General features: G+C 45.2%; 1 protein-coding gene across 4 annotated transcripts in view; it reads right to left on the reverse strand.

Annotated features, from left to right (window-relative positions):
• The window catches only part of cd276 (CD276 molecule), a 55,684-nt gene that overhangs the window by 20,960 nt on the left and 14,128 nt on the right, over positions 1-20,596 (reverse strand). For all 4 annotated transcript variants that reach the window (XM_078085460.1, XM_040197947.2, XM_040197956.2 and 1 more), the window contains 2 exons: positions 20,215-20,565; positions 17,980-18,276 (listed from right to left, as the gene is read on the reverse strand). In XM_078085460.1, coding sequence (XP_077941586.1) covers positions 17,980-18,276; positions 20,215-20,565 — 648 coding nt within the window. The remainder of the gene's footprint in view (positions 1-17,979; positions 18,277-20,214; positions 20,566-20,596) is intronic.

A 20,596-nucleotide genomic window follows, 5' to 3' on the forward strand; every position in this document is an offset into this window, starting at 1 on the left:
TTCTTCCAGCCCCAACATGAGGTTGTTCATTGTTGGTATTTTGAGCAAACCGTCTATTTTTCATCAACTATAAGACTATAAGAACTTACATTACCGAGGGACACAGAGACACATTTAATTAAAATCAAAACTACTAAAAGATTCTTGATAAAATATAACATGTTGCTTAATTGATATAGTAGTCCTAGCTGTAGTAAGCTCTTGCATTTTGCATCAACATAACTTTGTTCTCTTTGATTTTGGACTTGTGACCGGTGCCCATGCAGCTTCCAGTGATTGGTGTTGGGCCCCCTCATGCCTGATTAGAGCAGCCTTAACAACTCCCTTTAGGATAAACTGTAATCATTTTGGTGATGCCTCAACTTGTCATCAAGCATCATCATCAAAACGAGAAGTAGTCCAATACTTTGGTTTATGAGAAAATTACTGCAAAACTAATGACACTCCCATCAGCATGTGCATAGTGTTTGGTGACCATTTGCAAACATTAGCAAGCGAAAAAAGCCAAACTAAGGGTTAAAATAGTTGATATTATACCTGACTAACATTGGCATGTTAGCATAATGACATTTAGCCCAAAGCACCGCTGTGCTTACAGCCCCACAGAGCTGCAGCGTGGCTGATTCTCAGACATATTTATTAGTACTACCCGGTCAAACGGCAGAAATAGAGAATGGCTCCAATATAATATAGAGAGAATTGATAATAAAGTATTCTACATGTTATACGTTTCAACTAATTATTATAGTCTTGATTCTTTTATATTAGACGTATACAGTGTATCTATTCTGAGAGACACTTAATACCCAATACCCAATGCACTACAGACACTCTGGTACTGCTGAAAAGCAGGATAAACAACCAAATGTCACAGAGAAAGGATAAAATCTGGAAAGTCCATCTTGTCATTTTGATGAAACTGTGTATGCCTCCCCAGGCTAGTCATGACTGATGATGCAGTGGCTCGCTGTCCACCGAGCCCCTCACTCTTACGTTTAAAGAATGACCATCTGAGAGCCACGTTGTACCAACAGCAAAAGCACAAAACATGTATGAAAGAGGAATAATCATACAAGCTGTCCACGTCAAGTCCGAAAAAAGTAAGAAATGTGTCGAGCTCCCGGTGAAGAGTAAAGAAGACGCTGTGTTCTTTGTTCCCATTGTCTCTCTCTCTCTCACTCTTTTTACTCTCACACCTTCCCACCACACTCTCCCTCCCTCAAGGCAGACTGATAAAGACAAATGCCATAGTCGGCTATCATTGCAACGCTGGGGCCCAAAGGGCTGAAGGATCATATTTTTCTTCTTCTCTTGTTTGATGATGTGATTTTGTTTTCTTCAGAAATAGATTTGTCTCTAATGGCTCTGTTTACGTACCTCCCCCCCCTCCCCCCTTTCCCTATTCCCTCTTTGTGCAAGGGTAAGGATGGAGTGCTTTGGGCTGCACTGTCACATTACCTCGAGTCTGCGGATTTCAGAGCAGCACCAAACGGTCAAAACTTCCCTACACACACACACACACACACACACACACAGAGACACACGCACACACACGTTTTCTCGACACTATGAATGTGTAGCACACAAGTTTGTGGGAACCATGTCAGTGTACATGAAATAAAACGGCTTTTTTAAATAATTTAGTACCATATGAAAGCTTCACATTCTGCCCAACAAAGTGCCAAATGTATGAATTTAGTGTAAATTATGTTTAATATGTTAATATGTGTGTCTGCAAAACTGAACATTTAGATGTCAGCACTGTTGCCGCAGAATGAACCCTTCCCCTTAGCCACATTTACAGTTAATATTTTTATAGGTATAATAACCAATTTTGGTCACATAAAATTGCTCAACTCTGTATAATACATGTCCATATAGATGGACACAATAACAGGATCAAATCAACAATACAATATTTAGTTGTTCCAATTTTGGTTGAAATGCTCTTCTATTAAAATTGTACATATAATATGATTTTTTATTGTGTCCAATCCCTCGTTGTTATTTTGTTGTTGAGCACTATTAAACTCATGTATAAAAATGTGATATATGCCGACAAGGTACAACTAGTAGCTAAAAATGCATCTCCAATTTTTAAAAGTAATATCGACCACACCTTGGGCGACCCTCTTCTGTTACGCCGTAGGTGTTTTGTGTAACATAGGAGGCCACATTGGACTGCTAAGGTAAAAATAGATATTTAACGGGGGCAGGCAGGAGTACGATAAAACACCAGCTCCATATGGAGACTGTAACTCGGGGCACATCACCAGTGGGAAATGAGGCTCCCGTAGCCCCTGGAAGACACTAAAGGGGACTCGCAAGGGGCCAGCTTGGGTATTGTTCGGGCTTCAGTGAATGTGAAAGCCAAGATTCACAGGCATTTTTACGAGCCTGAGTGTTTTCTCTCCAGCACCTTTGGTGGAATAAAGTGCCGATAAGACTCCCCTGCCTGTCATCTTGTGGTTCTGCAACGTGGAGACGGTGGAGATCAAAGCTGCTTTCCCTCCAACTGTCAGCCCAGTTTTACCTGCCTAGAAGAATCCCTGGCCCGTAAGCTCTGACCAAAGGAGAATAAGGTCTCTTGACAGAAGGATGGTTTCAGGCTCAAAAAAAGAGCCTGGAGGCTCATTGTCGACAAGCTGCAAGGATGAGGAAGAGGAGCGGGAGAGTCAATTAGGCTTTTCTCTCATTGTCAGGATGAACAACCTGACCTTATTCTGCCTGGTTGTGAAAAGAGAGCGGGGACCATAGATGAGGGGTGTTGATCAGAGAAGAAACGTGTTGGACCAGAGGCTAGCCCAGGGGTTCAGCCGCACCCGGGTTCTGGGCCCTGCTGGAGCCGCGATGCAGCCCTGGGGACCCCGAGAGGCGCAGCCAGGCTCTGCAGTCCAAATGGGCTTATGTGTCTTTCTAACGAGTCACATGGCAGAGATAAAGATATTCAGTCAGACAATACAGTGTGGCTGGGAAGAAACAGTAACGTGAATGAGATATAAAACTCAGTGAGACAAAACAGGAGCTCACACTTAAATCACATTCGCCCCACTATGGCGAGGTGATTGATGCACACTGCTTCAGCGAGTGCCGGCTCGCCGACACTGGTGATCTAAACTTCTTTATTCGGTTTCCGTGTAGCGCCGTCGATCTTACTGGGAAGAGATTGGCAGAAACAATAACAGCGGTGCTAATGGAGAGAAGATAGCCTCTGCCTCGGAGGACACGGATTAGTCAGAATGGAAAACATGAGCATGAATATTAGGCTGACATTGAACGAATGACTTTAAATTTGTTTCCGCTTCAGTTTCAATTACAAGCTTTAAATTATCGACATTAAAAGGTGTCCGTCAAAAGCTCCCGAATCCTCCCCATTCATTCGCAGTACCGAGGGTCTGCGAGCATACAGGCACACCAGCTGTTGTTGCAATATTTCTTGGGTAAAGACCTCTTCTCTCTGGGAGAGGACAATAAGCTCCTTTATTAAGGCAAAACTTGGCAAACTGGGATGGATGGCGACAGGTTTTTGTCCTGTCAGCATCTTTGCTCTGAGTCTTCTCTCCTCTTTTTGCATTTCAATGAATTGCTTTTCAGCGAGATTCTACCTCACTGTCTTATTGGCATGCAGGAAGGCAACGTGCTCGTCTCTAGGACGAGCCAGCGCCCATTTACTTACACAATTTGTCTGACATTATTGCCCTTCCCTTGACGCCAGGGGCTCGTGGCAAACAGGAGTGTATGATGTGCAGACGTGCACATTAAAACAGAGTAATGGCTGTGCATTTATAGGAATAACGTTTCTAACAGCCCTCTTTTTTTCTCAGCGGGAGAACCATAAAAGCCATCTGGTGGTGGGTGGGGGGGCAGAATGAGGAGGATTAGTACGTGAGGCGGTGAAGGTTGTTAAGGGACGGGGTAGGCGGGTGAGTGGCCAAGTGACCCAAGAAGGGGAGTTCTGGGTGGTGGGTTTGCAAGCGAGCAGGCATTGAGCTGGTAACTACGTGAATGCTGAACTGGGCTGGAATCACAATGAGGTTTCGTGCAATTGGCCCACTCTGAACTCTTAAGATGTCTCTCAGATATGTCAGACTGCCCCTGACCTTTCCTCTGTGGGAAGTTGGCTCACAGTCAAGCGGCACTCTGCCTATAGAGCAGTGCCATGGATTTAATCTTTAAGCTTATATCTGATCGATTAAAGGTGAATATTTCTTGCCATCCAATATAACTGAGAAGTTGGGGCAGAGGCGGGCTGTTTAAGCCGCGATGGACCCCTCGCTCTGACGCGTGCAACTCCGTCAAGGTGGCAGAGCGACCATGCACTTAATGCGCTGCCTGATTAAATACAAACTCATTTCTACAAAAAGGAAAAAAAAAAAAACTTGCGACGCTTGAAGGATATTTTCCAGATGTGAAAATTGAATTGCATTGAAAGCAGCGAAAACAGATCAATTCTACGGATCACGGTTCTGTAGACACTGCCCACCATAGGCAGTCAAGACAACACTGTTCCTGGATGGCCAAGTTTAAGTACCTCTTTAAGACGGACCACTGGGCACTTTTATTACTGCTTGTGTATATTGGGCCACCCTTTATTATTAAACCCGTGTGCATCTTTATGCATCGTATCAAACATGCTCACACAGATACGCGACTCGTTTGTGACGTGCAACTGAATCGTCGAAGTAATCTCAATAGCTGGCAGCAAACCTTTTTGAGTATTCCTACGGCGTTCACAGAGACCAACACATGACCGCCAGTGATTGGTCTGGGAAGGAAGCGGCGGCGAAGCTAACCAAGGTATATTTAAAGGGATGATTTCAAGTCTTACTCCGATATGCCGGGGGCAAGGTTAGAGGGAGGTTTCTCATCTTTACAGTCAAAGTTAATCTCATACCCAGTAGACTGGCTAATTAACTGAATAGGCAGCTCAGAGCCAACTGCATGGTTGTCGTGTTAGCGAGGCAGAGGCCACGTTACAGGCAGGGAGGTGTGAGAATGTATAATAGCTCTGTGCTGGAATACATAAACAATGGCCTGAGGTAAAGGTGGGCACTATAACCAGGATAGAACTTCACGGTGGAGATGTGAGGCCTGAGGTGGGTCTGGCCACATCATTTGTTCCGGTACAGAATGGATATTAAGTGTCACATCCAATTGGAAGCTTGAGCTTACTGCATGCTAACCAGTGGGCATACGCTTCCTTTTCATTCTAAAACAAACGCACACTTGCATGCAAGGAAAACTGCGGGTGAAGAAATGGAGTCAGACAGCTCAACAGAGACGGAAGCAAATCATGTGGAAGCATGTCAGCAAGTATGAGCAACCTTTGGAAATGTCCTGCAGCTCTTGCTCAAGTGGCACTAGCAACACTGGCAATGCATGGTCGAGTCCCTGTCCTAATGATCAGACAAGTAGATGGTGATGGACATAGTGGAAACACGGGGTCCATGGTATACAAAGCAGTCGGAAATATTTCAGCCAAAACAAAGATTTTCTAGAGTTGTGCTGCAACTGGCCAGAGAAAGTGAAGTAAACATAACACACACACACACACAGCTCTGAGAGAAAAAGCATCAACATTCAGAAGATACTGGGACGTAAATGTCACGTCCTACTTCCAAGTGCTAAGCCGAGAGAGGGATGAAAGTGGCCAACAACATCGTCTCACATCGTCCGGCCTTCCCACCTCATCTCACACCGGTCCGGGCTAACTCTCTCTCTCTCTCTCTCTCAACACCTCCCATGTCCCTCCCAGCTCCACTGGGGCCTCAATTAAAAACCCCTCTGATGTCTAGTAACTGACAGAGACTCCATCACTTCCACACACCCCTCTCCACTGAGAGTGGCATTAAGATGTCGGAGGCAGAGTGGACTATTGATTTTCTTTCGGGTTTTTTTTCTTCTTCTGGTTGCTCCATTTCTTCACCAGGCCGTCTTTGCGATGCGGGCAGAACTCGGGTAGAACACTGGGTTTATAACATTGTGTTGTGACTAAATTGTTAATTGGCAATAAACCAAGAGCTGCCTGCGAGATGCTGAGGATGTGTAGGAGAGAATCAGTAGTGACAGCTATCAGTACCAAAACAGACTATCTGGCGACTTGATAATGCCAAGTAGAGGAGCTGAGAGAGCCGAGTGACAAGGACGAATAGCTATGAAAGGACTAAAGAGCCATTTAAACCAAAGTGTGTGTATTGACGTGAGCTACATCTGGGTCCTCTTAAGTAAGGATGGATTATTTTTCTTGCCCTGTGGGGCATTGCAATAAGCTGTAAATACAGCATTGCCGTATTATTCTCCTAATCAAGGTGTTAAGGCAAAGTGCGTCCTATTCACACGTAATATCAGTATTAATTTTCAAAAAAATAAATATTCAATCTTCCTCTAGCTTTGTTTAAGTCTCCACCAACTCCTCGGAGAAACATCCTGTTATTCAGCTACTCGGCTAATATTGCCGGCTTGTCATTTAGTGCTTGACAAGTCGTGCACATTGGGCCTATTAGAGCCTTTTTGCTTGAAACAGCTGCATCCAGCTCCTGTTTGCAAACAACATGGATGGGAGCGATGGGACTCAACCAAACAATAAAGTTGTGGGCCATAAACCCAAAAGAGAGCGCTGAACGTCGCTCAAATTCTACTTACAGCTGGATGCAACCAGACGGTGATCTGATAATTCTCAGCGGGGGTTGTAACAACGAGTAATTCCTTTTATGTAACCTGCATTAATCCATTTTCCAAATAAAAATATGGATAGTTCTCAAAACTGAAATGATTGGATCGGTGCTTTTTTAACATGCTGCTTGTGGGAAATGAATTGAAGTAATAATGTTCACAGCTAAAAGCATAAACAGGGCTCATTACACATAGGGTACTTTTAATGACACATAAAGACAAAGAGTAAATAATATGCCGTCCCTTTACAAGGGAGCAACACTAACATGGTAGATGAGCCACAACATTGTGCTCATTGCAATGGCTCATTGCACCAAGTACAAACTGCAGCTTGAAACTCTCTGCAGACTGTAAGAGAAGTGCACATCTATTGCTGAAACAACTCCTCTGTTACATCAGTAAAGTGTAAAGTGGGTAGAAGATGTCACCCACCAGATAAACTTAAACATGACACTTTCATCATCCATTCAAGCGTGCATTTAAGGCATGAACACACCGACTCGTTGCACCAGCTTCTGTAATTGACTTTCCTGTTTGCGTTTTGTCTCTTTAGATTGCTATGCATCTGTAATGGGACAGCAAAACGGCAGCGACACTTACTCCTTCTAAAGAGGCTCAATCTAGTTGCCATCAAACTATCACTGGGAAAACAGCCGTTGGTAATTATGTCTGATTTAAATCATCAGTGTTTGTTTATGAGTAAACAAAGCCATAGCTCAAATCCCCAGGAACAATTGCTGCTTACATGGTAACATCTGAATACAAAATGACCGCATACAGGAGTAACCCTGCGTCAATGGCAATGAAGGTTCTATCAGAAATATTGAAGAATTGCTTGGATGTCTTCGAGGGGGCGAGTTGTTAGAATGCTAAGAACTTCTGCACAGTATTACTGTGAGTATATGTCAGATTTTTTAAAAGACATATCTCTGTATGTCTTTGCCTAAGGCGCTCATTATAAAACAGCATTTCTCATTTTCCTCCGCTGCAGTCTTTGGGGGGTTGCCGGACAGACAGATGAATATTCTCGAAGCACTCCCAAGTTGGACCGAGTTCAGACTTTGGAGCCGGTCGGCCCCGCGCCCTGTTAGCCATTGATCTCAAGAACATACCTCTATGCACAAGGATTTTGCTTAGTCTATGTGCAAATAAACAAAAAGAACGTCGAAACCACACGGCTGCTGTGTTTAGGCAGGTCAGATTCAATGGATTGGTCAGGTGTCGATAAAGCGGTAAGCTGAACCACGACGCCTAACCCGAACCAACCGTCTCTGCAGATCTCACCACGAAATGCAGCCGAATTCATAATCCCCTACCACTCATGCTAGCCTTTAATTAGTGCGGATCTAGCCTGAAGGAGAATAAACGTAGCTTCGTTTCACACTTATATTTTTGCATTGGCACATTACGATCTTACATAAAGGACTGCTTTCTGAAGGCTAGCAATTGGATCTTTTGTGAAATAAAATGATGAAAAGGAGACATTTCAAAGACGCTTTCAAATGCTGAAATATGATCAAAAAATGGCCATCGTGGGCTCAGCTGTATCAATACATACAGTTCCTTTAAGGAATTTTTTCACCTAAAACGAGATAAAGTTTCTTCACTCAATGATGATTGTGATTCTTGTAAAATAAGTTCTTGTAAAATACCTTGTAGCCTAAAACCACCATTCAAATCTATAAAAGTATGATCCCTATTTGCAGAAATGACGCAATCACAATACAACATTTACATTATTTTTGTATTGCAGTCATTTTCACAAAAGAAAAAAGCTTTGCTTTGACAGGTCTCTTAGAAGAGTTATTACCAATGCCTTTAATTCCCAAATCACTGTCAAGTACAGCTTCTCAAGGCTTATTGCAAAGATATACTTTGTCTCCTTCCAGCACTTTCAAAATATGAAATGTGCCTGAAAGAATGACTTTGTAAATCTCTCTCTCTCAGTGGAATATAGCTAATCGCAGTCTCGCAACGTGTGCGTATCGCCGAGCCTGAGAAAGGCTGTTGGCTGAGAAAGGAGTCGGGGACAATAGGTTCGTACCAATGTCCCACAAGGGCGCCACTTCCCACAAGATTGTTTAGCTGACCTTGAGTTAGCCATTAACCCCGAAAAAGGCGTCCTGTGGAGCTGCTCGGTGACTGACAGAACGAGTTTGTGGTTTCTCCCAGGTGTGACGAAATGTGCAATCCAGGGCAACGCGGCGAACGGCATGCATAATAAGTGAGCATTTTCTAGGAAAATAAAAAAAACAAAAAATGACTCGGAGACCGTTTGTATCCAACGGAACAGTGGATGACGGAGCAACCGGTCACAGGTTCACATCCGAACGCCGGTTCGGGGCTTGATTACAATCAAATGTAAAGCAACGGAGTGCATTAGTGAGCCGTACACGACTCACAAAAGAGTCCCAACTGCGCTTTCAAACTTCTTCAAAATACACAAGAAGCTCATGAGTCAAATGTACTATAAGTGATGGCTAATGGGCCAAACACAATGGAGCTCATTGCTTCAACAAGCAATCAGATCCTGACACTCTGTAATGTTCTCTTGTTGATTACACAATGGGCCTCGATTGCCCCCTTCGCTGAGGGAGTGACAGGGAGACCTTGAAGAAACTGCGGAAAAAGGAGTTTGTCCTCTTTTCCTCCCTTTTTATCACACTTTGACGCCGGTATAATGCACACTTCTGCTGTCTTTGAAGTCGTCTCCCCCCCTTGCTTTAAAAAGTATGATAAATAACAATATAATACCGGGAGAAACATTATCTAGGACATTCTTGTAAATCAATTGGCAGATTTACAATGTACATGATTACAACTTCAATCCCATTTTACTCTGTAACCTTGACAGCTTCTTTTCCTGCTTTGGAGCACCAGCACTAATTCTTGTAAAGGTACACAATACAAACACAGGACAGCCTTACTCGTCTCTGGATGTAAGTCATCCCTCCGCTGAAGCAGCACATATTTCAAAACTATACAGCCAGCGACATCATCACGCCCACAATGTCATCACTCTGTCAACGGCTTCATGGAGATGAGGTGAAATATTCCATTTCAAGGACATCTGTCTGCCTATGTCATTCATGACAATGTGGGATGTCAAATGAGATATTACAATAACAAATGAGAAATTTGTTTGTTTGTGGATTAAGTACATTCATTAGTAATACAAATGTGCAAAAATAAATTTTTGACTGATAGATGATCAGATGCTAAAATAATATATAATAATATTAATGATAGCCCAGTTATGTGTGATGGTGGCAAAGTATACCTAACAGCACCACTAAATAAGTTACCTTTGGGGCAAAGCCAGGCTTGCTGGTACCTTTTGTTTACAGTGGTTGTGCTAAGCTAACTACCTGCCGACTCTGCTTGGACCCGAAAATTGTATCGATCATCTCATTCAACTCTCCATCCGAAGGCGAATGAGTACGTTATGCAAAACGTTAAAAAATATATACGTATACGGAATGCATCAGCCAACGTATTCAAATGGTTCAACTCCAACTCCCTTTCCAAACATCAGCCCCTCAGCTCGGTTGAACTAAGCGCCCGGCTCAGTACTCTGACACTCTCCTACTACTGTAGCCCTCTTTGGATTGTTTAACCCCTCTAACAGCCGCATCAGGAAAACGACCCAACATTACAAACGGCATCACTCTTCATCTGCTCGAGTAAGTGGCTGAAAGCAGCGAGACAGATACATTATAAATATGACAATCTCTGCCGGTGTGGGTCACCGAGCTGTCTCTGCCGTTGACAGAGAGTTGCACTCACCACGGCAACACACACACACGGGGAGTGTAAGTGATGAAATTAGACACAGTTGACAATATTAATAAGGTAAGAGGAGCGAGTTTGTTTCCTGGTGGACAGTTTGTCTGTAATGAGCTGCAAGTTGTCAGGCTCCGGGGAGACAGGCGGGGGCTGCGGAGTCCGAGCCGGTCGGGAAGATATTAATGCAACCTGAAGAGGGTGTGAGTCATCGCGAGCTGCTGTCCGTTCAAACTGGTATCACAAGGAGCAGGGCCGCAGCGTGGCTTAATCACAGTCGTTACTGTGATATTTGACACTGGGGTTGAAGTAAAGGGCTCGGTAATAGGCGCTTCTTATCACGCCGTGAGTCAGTGCGCGCTCACGTGTTGTTGTTTTTTTCAAGTCAAGCTGTCAGTACAGGAGGGTTGGGGGGGGGGAGCTGTTTGAAAACTCCTGTCCTCTGGGACACGGCCACACTCCGTTCTTAACTTCCATTTCACACGCGGTAATCAATTACTGGTCTCTGGAGCCATGGAAGAAAAGAGCTACCTATCCCGAGAATAGGCCAAATCTCACAGGGCCTCCTAATTGAAAATACATTATGGTGCCAGACAATGCTCTTTGTGTGCAGCCAGCCGCTAATTTCGACTGTTTGCATGCACAGAACAAAGCAATTTACTGAGGTTGCAAACATCCTTTGCAGGACATCACAGCGTTATCGGGCGCAGAGTTTAGACATCAAATAAATGGGCTGAATAACTAAATAAGCAAACTTTGAAGGTGTGCCCAGCTGTTTGTCGGTGGCTATTCTCCCAGTGACTCGAAAAAAGCTGAAACTAACATGGTTTTGAATCGTGCAGCCAAGACTGATGCCAGACCTCCCGAAACCAATCCCTCTTACAGGATTTAGCGTGAGCTGTGTGAAATGTACACTGCAGGCTCCCACTGGTCCCAGTGATAGTCCTCGCTGTGATTCCAAGTCAAAACGAACCCACGGTCAAGAACAAAAGAGGGCTTTTCTGCGTTTACCGCCATCCACAACGCAGTGTTCTGAAATGGAAAGCGAGGGAGGACAGAGGAGGAGCGGGACGGAGACGGGCATGAAGATGTCAGTCTGCTGCTTGAGAGAAGGTGGCAGTGGGGAAGATAAGACTGCCGTGATGTAATGGACTTCGGGCGAAGACGGAGACGGTTTTTGATCACATGCATGTTGACGTGCAGTAGAGACGGGAATAAACTCATGGTCTACGCACACAAAAACAACACCTACTGTACATCATGTATCCACACAAAGACACTGATGAGCTTTTCTTAGAGAATATATGCTAAACCTGTCCCTGCACAGAATGACAATTCTTTCGTAGATGCATTTTTTATGTCTGTTTCAAGCATCTTGTTTCTTTTTTGTGGAATTTAATATGTTGTTGATAATTTTTTTTTTTTTTTTTTTTTTTTTTAGTCCGTTAATTGTTACATGGTACTTTGTGCAACCTTTACGCTTCGCTTCGGCCAGGGTCCCGTCCCAAAAGAGATTCAATATCTCAATGGGCTTATCCAGCTACATTTAAAAATAGCCCTTCAAAGAAAAAAAGCATCTTACAGTAAAAAAATACTGTAGCATCGCAGCTCATAAATGTGCCAAAGAACATTGAAAGAAAACCTTTTGACACCCAACAAGAGCAAGAACAAGCTTTAATGCCAAAAAGTCAACATGGCAGAGTGGAATAAAGCAAAAATAAATCCCAGCACAAAAGAAAGAGGAGCTCATTTTATCTTTCTGATTGTGCCGTTCTAAAAGAGCGGACCAGAAAGTGCACACAACTGAATCCAACCCAACAATCCCTCAGAGTCACTAAAAATGGGACTGGGAGCATGACAAATAACATTTCCCAGACCATAATACAGGGATAAAATGTCCTATACTGATGGGCCAACGCTCAAACGTCTGATAGCTGACAGCTGTGCGCGGCCCGGGTTAATAATCCTGATGGGAATTGATATGCTTACAATGGTGCCATTGCTGCTTACCTGAATTTATTTTAGATAGCCGACATTACTTCATCTGTCTATTCGGCTGTTTTCCCTGGCCGGGCTCCTGATAAGAAACAGCCAGCATTTGACAAGAGAAAGAAGGCCTGTTTTTGCACTGGACACTAATTAATATAGTGCTCCGACAGGAGAAGTTGCCTGCTCGCTGCTCCACTGACAACACATTTATTTATACTGCTGTTTCTCCGAAGGCTCGGTTAATTGCATTGAAATTAGACGTTGTTCGGTAGAGAACAAGCACCAGCGCGCTGTTTTGTTAGAGAAGCTGGAAGGCAAAACACGATATCGCGCACAAAGTTGATTGCCAGTGGTTTGCATAGGAGGTTCTACCAGAGAAAGCACAAACATGCTCGGAATATCTTACAAGGATAATTTCAGTAGGGCAATTTCACCCCAACAGTTGCTCTCATGAGAGGAGCTTCGAACCAGTAGATCTCAGAAACAATGCCTTTAATTCAAATTAAGCACAACTACCACACAACATTTTGTGAGATACTTGGGGGGGATAATGCCCATGATAATATTCAGAGGAAAGCACTAAGTAAGAGACTTCTTAGAAACAAAAGAGGAACGGGAGCTTAATGACTGGAGTAAGCGTGGAAGGTAGTTATTTAAATGGAAATGCGATGACAGGAATGAGCTTTGAAGACATAATAACAGGCCGGCAAACAAATAATGAAGAAAAAAACTGCTAATTGTAATGAATAGCGGAATGCTCTCACGCAGACAACCTACCTCTAGCAAAGGAATACCATCCCATCTTTACAGCAAAGGTCACTGCTTATATAGCAATTAAAGATGTTTTTTAACCTTGATTTACCCAGTGAAGGTTGGTTCATGCTTCGCAATCATACAGTAACAAACAGTCTCCTTGGGGGGGCATGTACCCCTCACAAACAGTGTGGTCCCTGGAGTTTAATAAATCACCTTAGAAGAAGACTCTCTGAAGGAAACTGGAAGGCTCTGACGTTAATGGAAGCGTATACGTGGAATAATAAACCGTGTTTATTCCTACACACGAACCTTCTGATGAAGCTGATTGAGCTGACCAATCAGAGAGGGCGAACTCCTCCAGATTCGGGGGAGATTAATACGAGCAGCAAAACCAGGCTGGGTTCATGACAGTGAGTCAAAAAAAAAAAAAAAGCCCGACGGATTACGTCATGTTACGACACACAGCAGTTTACCTTTGCAGATACACATAACACTAACGACTGTTAGACTTTAAGTCTCGCTAATGCACTTCTGTGCTTATTCAACACCTGTTAAGTGCTTTTGTGGAGCTCCTACTTACTTAGAGTTGTGTTTGTACCACCTAATAAAAAGGAGATGGTCTTGCATTAGCCGTCTATATAGCCTGGGTCCATTATGAAACAATTAGCAGAATTCTAAAAAGGGTACCATTTTGAGGCCTGGTTCACAAAATAAAGAGAAGATTACCATTAGGAACATGGACTGTAGAAATTGTAAACATGTGATAAAGCCGGGGGGACGCACACCAACAGGGGAAGGCAAGCCGCTGCCACACAGACCCAACTGGGAATGGGAAGGAAATCTGGAATCCTCTTTCCGTGAAGCAACAGTGCGAACCGCTGAGCCGCCGCGTTGCCGAGAGCCACCGAATGCCAGCCACATAGTCAAATTCAGCAAAAAGCCTTCCACGCCATGTGCCGTGTCCATCTCCCGCCTGTCGGCTCGCGGCGCCACAACTCCGAGCTCAGCAAACGCTTTCGCCTCCATCTTGCTTTCTGTCATCCACTTCTCGCCCCTCCTAACTCGGCCTCCCCGGCTCCCTTCTCTCTATCTCCCTGCCTCATCTCCCTGTCTCCTTCCTTTCCCCACTCTATACATCTCCATCCGCACACTACTCACTGTAAATGCTGTGCCAGCAGAGTGATGCCGGGGAAATGGCGCCATCGTCATTGAGAGAGCAAGCAGACGGAGTGTGTGTGTGTGTGTGTGTGTGTGTGGTGGGGGTGAGGTGGGGGGGGGTGGTGTTGGTGGTGCTGGAAGTGGGTGTTCGGTGACAGGCCCTGAAACCCTGCCATCAGAAAACCCACTGCAGCAGCAATCGCAGCGCTACGGCAGATGGGATACACGGCCAAAGCCCCGCATTCAGAGTAGGATCAGTCAAAAAAAAAACATAGGGTATATTCTCTTGATCCCCCGAAACTCCAGAAGCATTTGTCTTCTTACGAGCAGAACAAAGTGCTCAAAACAGGCTGAGAGTGTGAGACAGCGCAAGCCGCGAAGACAGGTACTTCGGAGGAGGACGACGGGGGTCGCTACATAAGCAAGCTGGCCGGGCAAGCGGACAAGCCACGGTTCATTAGAGGACTGTGGCGTCTCCTTTCCATCCTTCGACTGTTCGATAATACCAGCTGTTCCTACGCTCTACCTCCCCCTACCCCCCCCCCCCAAACCTATCAATATCCCAGCAACACAAAAGCACCGGCTATCGCCGAGCGCGGCTTGAAGCCTGTCCAGCGCGCCTCTGAAAGTTGGGCAGCGTGGCGTGCGCGTATGTTTTTGACAGTCTGGGGGCCGCTGGCGAGGTCGTTAAATGGGTGGCGACTACCAAAGAGGTTAGAATCACACGGGTGGCTTAACGCGGACTGGCGAAGGGCGGCCCACGCCGTGCAGCGCTCAGTGTGTGTAAAAGGGTTCATTTTGTCAAAATTAACCTTGTCAAGCTCTGGTTCTGCCTGGAGGAGATTTGTATTACTAGTGAATTTCTTCAATCAAAGATTGTGTGGGGGGGGGGGGAGTTTGAACATGCCTGTTCGCTCTCCAACGTGTTGTGCATTCTTACTCTGTTTTTCCTGTTTTGTGACGCTCCTCTCACTGTCAGTTTAGAATTTTAAGCCGATCCCCATAACGGGATTCTCCGCTTCCCGAGTGTTGTGTGCGGTGTTCCGTGTTTGTAATCGACTACGGCGAGCCAGTGCGTTCCCTGCATCCACTCAAGCTCGGCGTACTCCAGACTCTGCTACTCTCTGCTGGGTCAAAATTAATTACAGAAGCTGTTAAGCACACACCGGCTGTTGTAAACAAATGCAAATATTTTAATTTAAAACAAGTCCCTTTGTATCACAGCACACAGAATACGGTAAATCTAACGCGTTTGGCCGTCGTTTATCTGTTTTTTCATTCATTTGATAACTCACCCCTGTCATCACTTCAATAACTATGCTGTTTTTGGCCGGACGTGTCATTTGCAGTCCATTTTGCTCTTGGACTCCGCACTGGATCTGCTGCCACCGATTCCTTTTTTTTAAGCTGAAGGACAGCAGGACCATGACACTGAGTCAAATGGAAAGAAAATCAAAGCCTACAGTATATAAACTGCAGTGATCCTTCCACTATAAGAGCAGCGATAACTTCCATTATCAATTACAACAACAATACTATTACAAAAAAATAGTGAAAATGGATGTTACATTTTCCAACAGACAAAGGCGACATGTCAAAAAGTCTTGTTCCTTTCATATATTTATATTCAGTTCACATCATGTGTGACAAAGACAAGCATCAAATCCTCACGTTCAGAAGAATCAACAGAATGAGAGACTAAAAATGTTTGGACTTTTTGCAATTGCAAATTCTCTGCACAGTAGTGCAGATGGCAAAAACAGATCCTGGTCCAAGCCTGTGGGATGTGGTCCAGGGGGAAAGCCCCATCAGCAAACTGCTGCTGCACCAACCAGCCGGCCCTAAATGGAGGAGCATTCTGTACTATACCATCAGGGAACCAAAAAGGCAATGCAGTGTATCGGATCCTCACTAAACAGTGAAACTTCACAAAGCACGCCACAAGCTATTGGGTTTCTGGAGACGTATGACAGTTTTTGGGGGGGGTTGCACAAGCCCCCCCAAAAAAAGAAGGATGAGTGCTGCCAATCCATCACTAACAGGCAGTTCAGACCCTTGTCCTCTTCCTGGAGCGATTCAACCCCTAAGAGCAATTGTCCCACTGGCTATGACAATGTGAACGCTACAACGCCTGTTCCCCGCAGAGCAACAGCAACAGCGGCGCATCCACGCTGACAAGCCGTCTTAAGGGTGTAGCTGCTCTGTATTCCAAAGAGAGATGACAGCCACGTTGCACTATCATGACATTATTGCATTCCTGAAGAGCAGGCCACTGTGTTTCCAACAGTGAAGCCATCTAATGACACGTTTTTTGTATTTGTATTGCTGTTACTGGCTATGTTTAATTGTCCAAATGTCCACCATTGGGGAATCAACCTGGGGAGTAAAAGGTTCTTGCGCCAAATGCAGGATTTTAAACCAACACAAAATCACAATTTTAAACCATCACAAAAATGTATGACGATTTAAACTACCAATGAGGATAAGAGTTTTATTTGTGGAAAGGGAAACAGAGGAGACAAAAAACAGAGATTGGACATAATGAAAAGATCAATTTCCACTGAACCTGAAGTAGTGCATCATCCGACAAAGGTCGAAGGATAATAGCAGCCACAGACCATTTTACCGCTGGTGCCTTGCAGTCATATTTCATTCTCACTATGTGTTTAATGCCTTTCCACTACCGGTTATCTGTGCTGTTTTCAAAGAGGCCAACCAAACTCTCAGAAAGGCCAACCTCCCTCAGTCGTCCAGCAAGCCCGAACTTGCCAATCGGCCATCCTGTTTCCAGACAGCACAGTCATTTCCCAGCCCAGTGGAGCAGCACTCCCTGACCTCTGCCTCGACCTCCGCCTCAGCAGCCCGAATTCTAGCACCGGCACCGGCTTCAGCCCGGGGAGCAGGCGCAGGCCACCTCTACTTATTTATGAGCCATTTCACACAGTGCTGCTCCCATTAGAGACCCTGCCTTGGCCCACCTTACACGGCACTCTCCTTGCACTTAACACATACAGTACACCAGCAGGACCAGGGGGACATGGGAGGTGGTTGAGGATGGTGGGCAGGGTTGGAGGAGACCACTGGACCAATCAAATAAGTACCGTCATCCGCCCAGCTAAAGATTACATCAAACGAGCAGAGAATGACAAACACCATCGATCCACTTTCCAGTTGGCGAACATGACGCCAGTCACTCCATTTAGCACAATCTTTGGTCCATCTTTTATTGCTGTATTGCATTTTTTAAATACGTAATGGTTCTCCCCTGAGAAATGATCACCCACTGATCTAATTAACGAGGAAAAAGAAGGGTTTCGCCTATGATGCGATAATTGGACATTTCATTATTTCTCATTCATTTTGTTGGAGCTGAAGTGTTACTGCAAGCAGGAAAAGAGAAAAAGGAGAGTCTCAACAGCAGAAAAATTGATTGATGGATTGGTTTACAAAAGCATAGCCGACCATGATAGGAAACTGCGTATGCAGGATTGAAACCAAGATTAGCCTTAACTGGTACTGCAGGACGCCAGTAGGTGTTTACTCCTGGACAAAGATCCCGACGTTGATTTGAAAGACCCGGGAGCTGTTCATGGAGCCAGAGCGACAAGAACCAACACCCACCTGTGATTGTCACGGAGGCGTTTCCCTCCTCGCCCAGCAGTGGATTGATCAGTCGGCAGCTGTAGGTGCTATTGGCCTCGAGCACGACGGTCAGCACGCTGGTCATGGAGAAAAGCCCGTCCTCATTGGCCACCGATGAAGTGGTGACATTGTCTATCAGGTTCTGCCCGCCCCCGTTTTGCCACATCACGCTAGCTTCGGGATAGCCGCCGTAGGCCGCGCAGGTCAAGGCCACCTCATCACCTGGTCGCAGGTTGGATTTAGGCTGCAGAGTCAGCACAGGCTTGGAGTATGGGGCTGAAACGAGGCAGGAGAACACAGGAGGAGGAGGAGGAGAGGGGTAGGAGGGGGGGGGGGGGGGGAAGGAATTTAGGAAGGAAGGAATTTAGTTCAAGTCTCTGCAGTGAGAGTCACCCTGGGAACTGTTTGACATGATTCCCATTAAATTCTTAATCATTTTGAGGGAGCTTAGCATAGCTTAAGATCACCACAGACGGCATCTGTGGCACTTCCTGATTGTGCATCCTTAACGCCGCCCTCTCTGGAGACCCAAAGCACCGGGCCACTCCCACAGAGGGAATAAGGCGCGAGGGAGGTGGAGGTGGACGACAGGGCTTGGATGATACTGGCAGGCTCCGAAATGTGAGACGACTCAGCGGATAACATGGAAAAGAGCGCAGAGGGGGGGAAATTGTCCGCCTCAGCCAAAACCACGCTCCTGCAATCCCTTGAGCTGAGACATGAGTATGGAGGTGGTGGAGAAATGGGCTGCTGTATTCCCAGAGCCAATCATTGCAAAGCAAACAATGGGGTGGAGCTCAGGGCGAGATGAAATAAGTTTGTCTGAGCTGCTTTTTGAAAAGCGGACACTGAACACAAAGACGGATTTAGCGCGGTCCACACCAACTTCGCCGGCTGTCCATTTGACCGACAGGCAGACGTCCATCGAGGGATCCTTTCATTTTCCTCCAGCACAGCGTGAAGGAAGTCTACGACGTTAACTGTAAATGCTGGTTAAAAATAGAACGTCTATGAACCTAATGGGTGAAATGGAACCAATTTGTCACTGTTGGAGACATTGTTTTCTCTCTCCTAAGACAGGAGGGGAGGAAAAAAAAGTTATTCATTAACTCTGCCTAATACACATCCATCCTTGGAGAATACAGGAACAATCTCACAACAGATATAGAAATGTGAGAGGGAAGGAAAGGCACACAGTGTCGTTATAAATAAATAAAAGGCTCTCAGCTGTGAAGCGGGAGACGCAGTCTCACAGCAGAGAAGAAGTTGGGGATGGTTGATTGACCGTAACAACGGCTAATAATCAAAGTCAGCACATATTGACCATGACAGACCACAAACAGTACGTATTGACCAATAATGCTGCTCGGGAGCCCTGAGGAAACTATTTATCACCTACTCACAGAGGAGAGAGGAAATGATCATAAATCACCATCTCCATAGGTAATTGTACATTACATTTTACTGCATGCTATATAAGTGTATATGTCTGTATAAGTGCTGAGGTCAAATGACTTAAATAGAATCAATTCAACTATAAAATGAAGCAACGACACAAACACTGCGTGATAAAAGACCATATAATTGTTTATCCTGCTCTAAAAACAATTAACCTGTTTGTATAATATTTTATGTCAATTTTATGTCAAACCACTGCTTGGGTTTGGAGAAAAAGTATAGACAGCCTGCATTATAATCCTAAACGATATGGACCGGTACCAGGCTGGAGCCGCCTTATATTATGTGCAACTAGGCTGCATCGTGGGAGGAGTTGATGATTTTCAGACTTTAAATGGCACTGACTTAAGTTCAAGGTTTAAGAAATTACATTTTCATCATTATCTTCTGAATGATCTTACTTTATGAAAGTGTTATACTATGAAGATAAGGGAATTAACAAAACAGAAAATGAACCTGGACTATAACTACAACTATGATCTCACATGCAATTCATCCCTCACATATTTTATGTATTATTCAATTCATCAATAAAATCAGGAATTGTTAAGAATTTTTTTTGTTTTTTGTAATCTAATTTAGGAATTTCAGTGAATTTCATATAAATGTTGCTATAAAGTGAAGCAAATATGTCCCTGGGTGTGTTTTCTTTGTGTGTATCCACGTTTCTTTTCGCCGCTGGTCCTAAGTCACCGTGTTGATCTCGTTCCACACGCCCCCCCCCCCCCCCCCCCCGGGCGTCACGGCTGGACTCACCGGCCACCTGCAGCAGCAGAGCCGCGCTGCCGTAGTCGTGCACCCTGACGAAGCAGGTGTAGCTGCCCTCGTCCGCCACCACCACCCTGCTGAGCAGGAGCGAGGCGTTGCCGAGGCCCAGCTGAGCGGGGAATAGGGCGGTGCGGTTGGCGAACCTCTCGGCCTGGTACTGCAGCTGGTCGCGTCCCCCCGAGTAACTGTACACGCTTTGCTGGGTGTCCGTCAGCTGCCAGAAGACGGTCAGGTTGGACAGGTTGAAGGGTTTGGCGAGGCTGAAGGAACAGTGGAGCGTGGCGTCGCTGCCGTGCAGCGCCACCACCGGCTGCTCCGGCACTCGCACTTCCATCGCGGCTGTAAGAGAGAACGTGGGACCCGTGAGCAG

This window comes from Gasterosteus aculeatus, chromosome 12 (genome assembly GCF_964276395.1).
Source record: "Gasterosteus aculeatus chromosome 12, fGasAcu3.hap1.1, whole genome shotgun sequence".
NCBI classification, from domain to species: Eukaryota; Metazoa; Chordata; class Actinopteri; order Perciformes; family Gasterosteidae; genus Gasterosteus; species Gasterosteus aculeatus.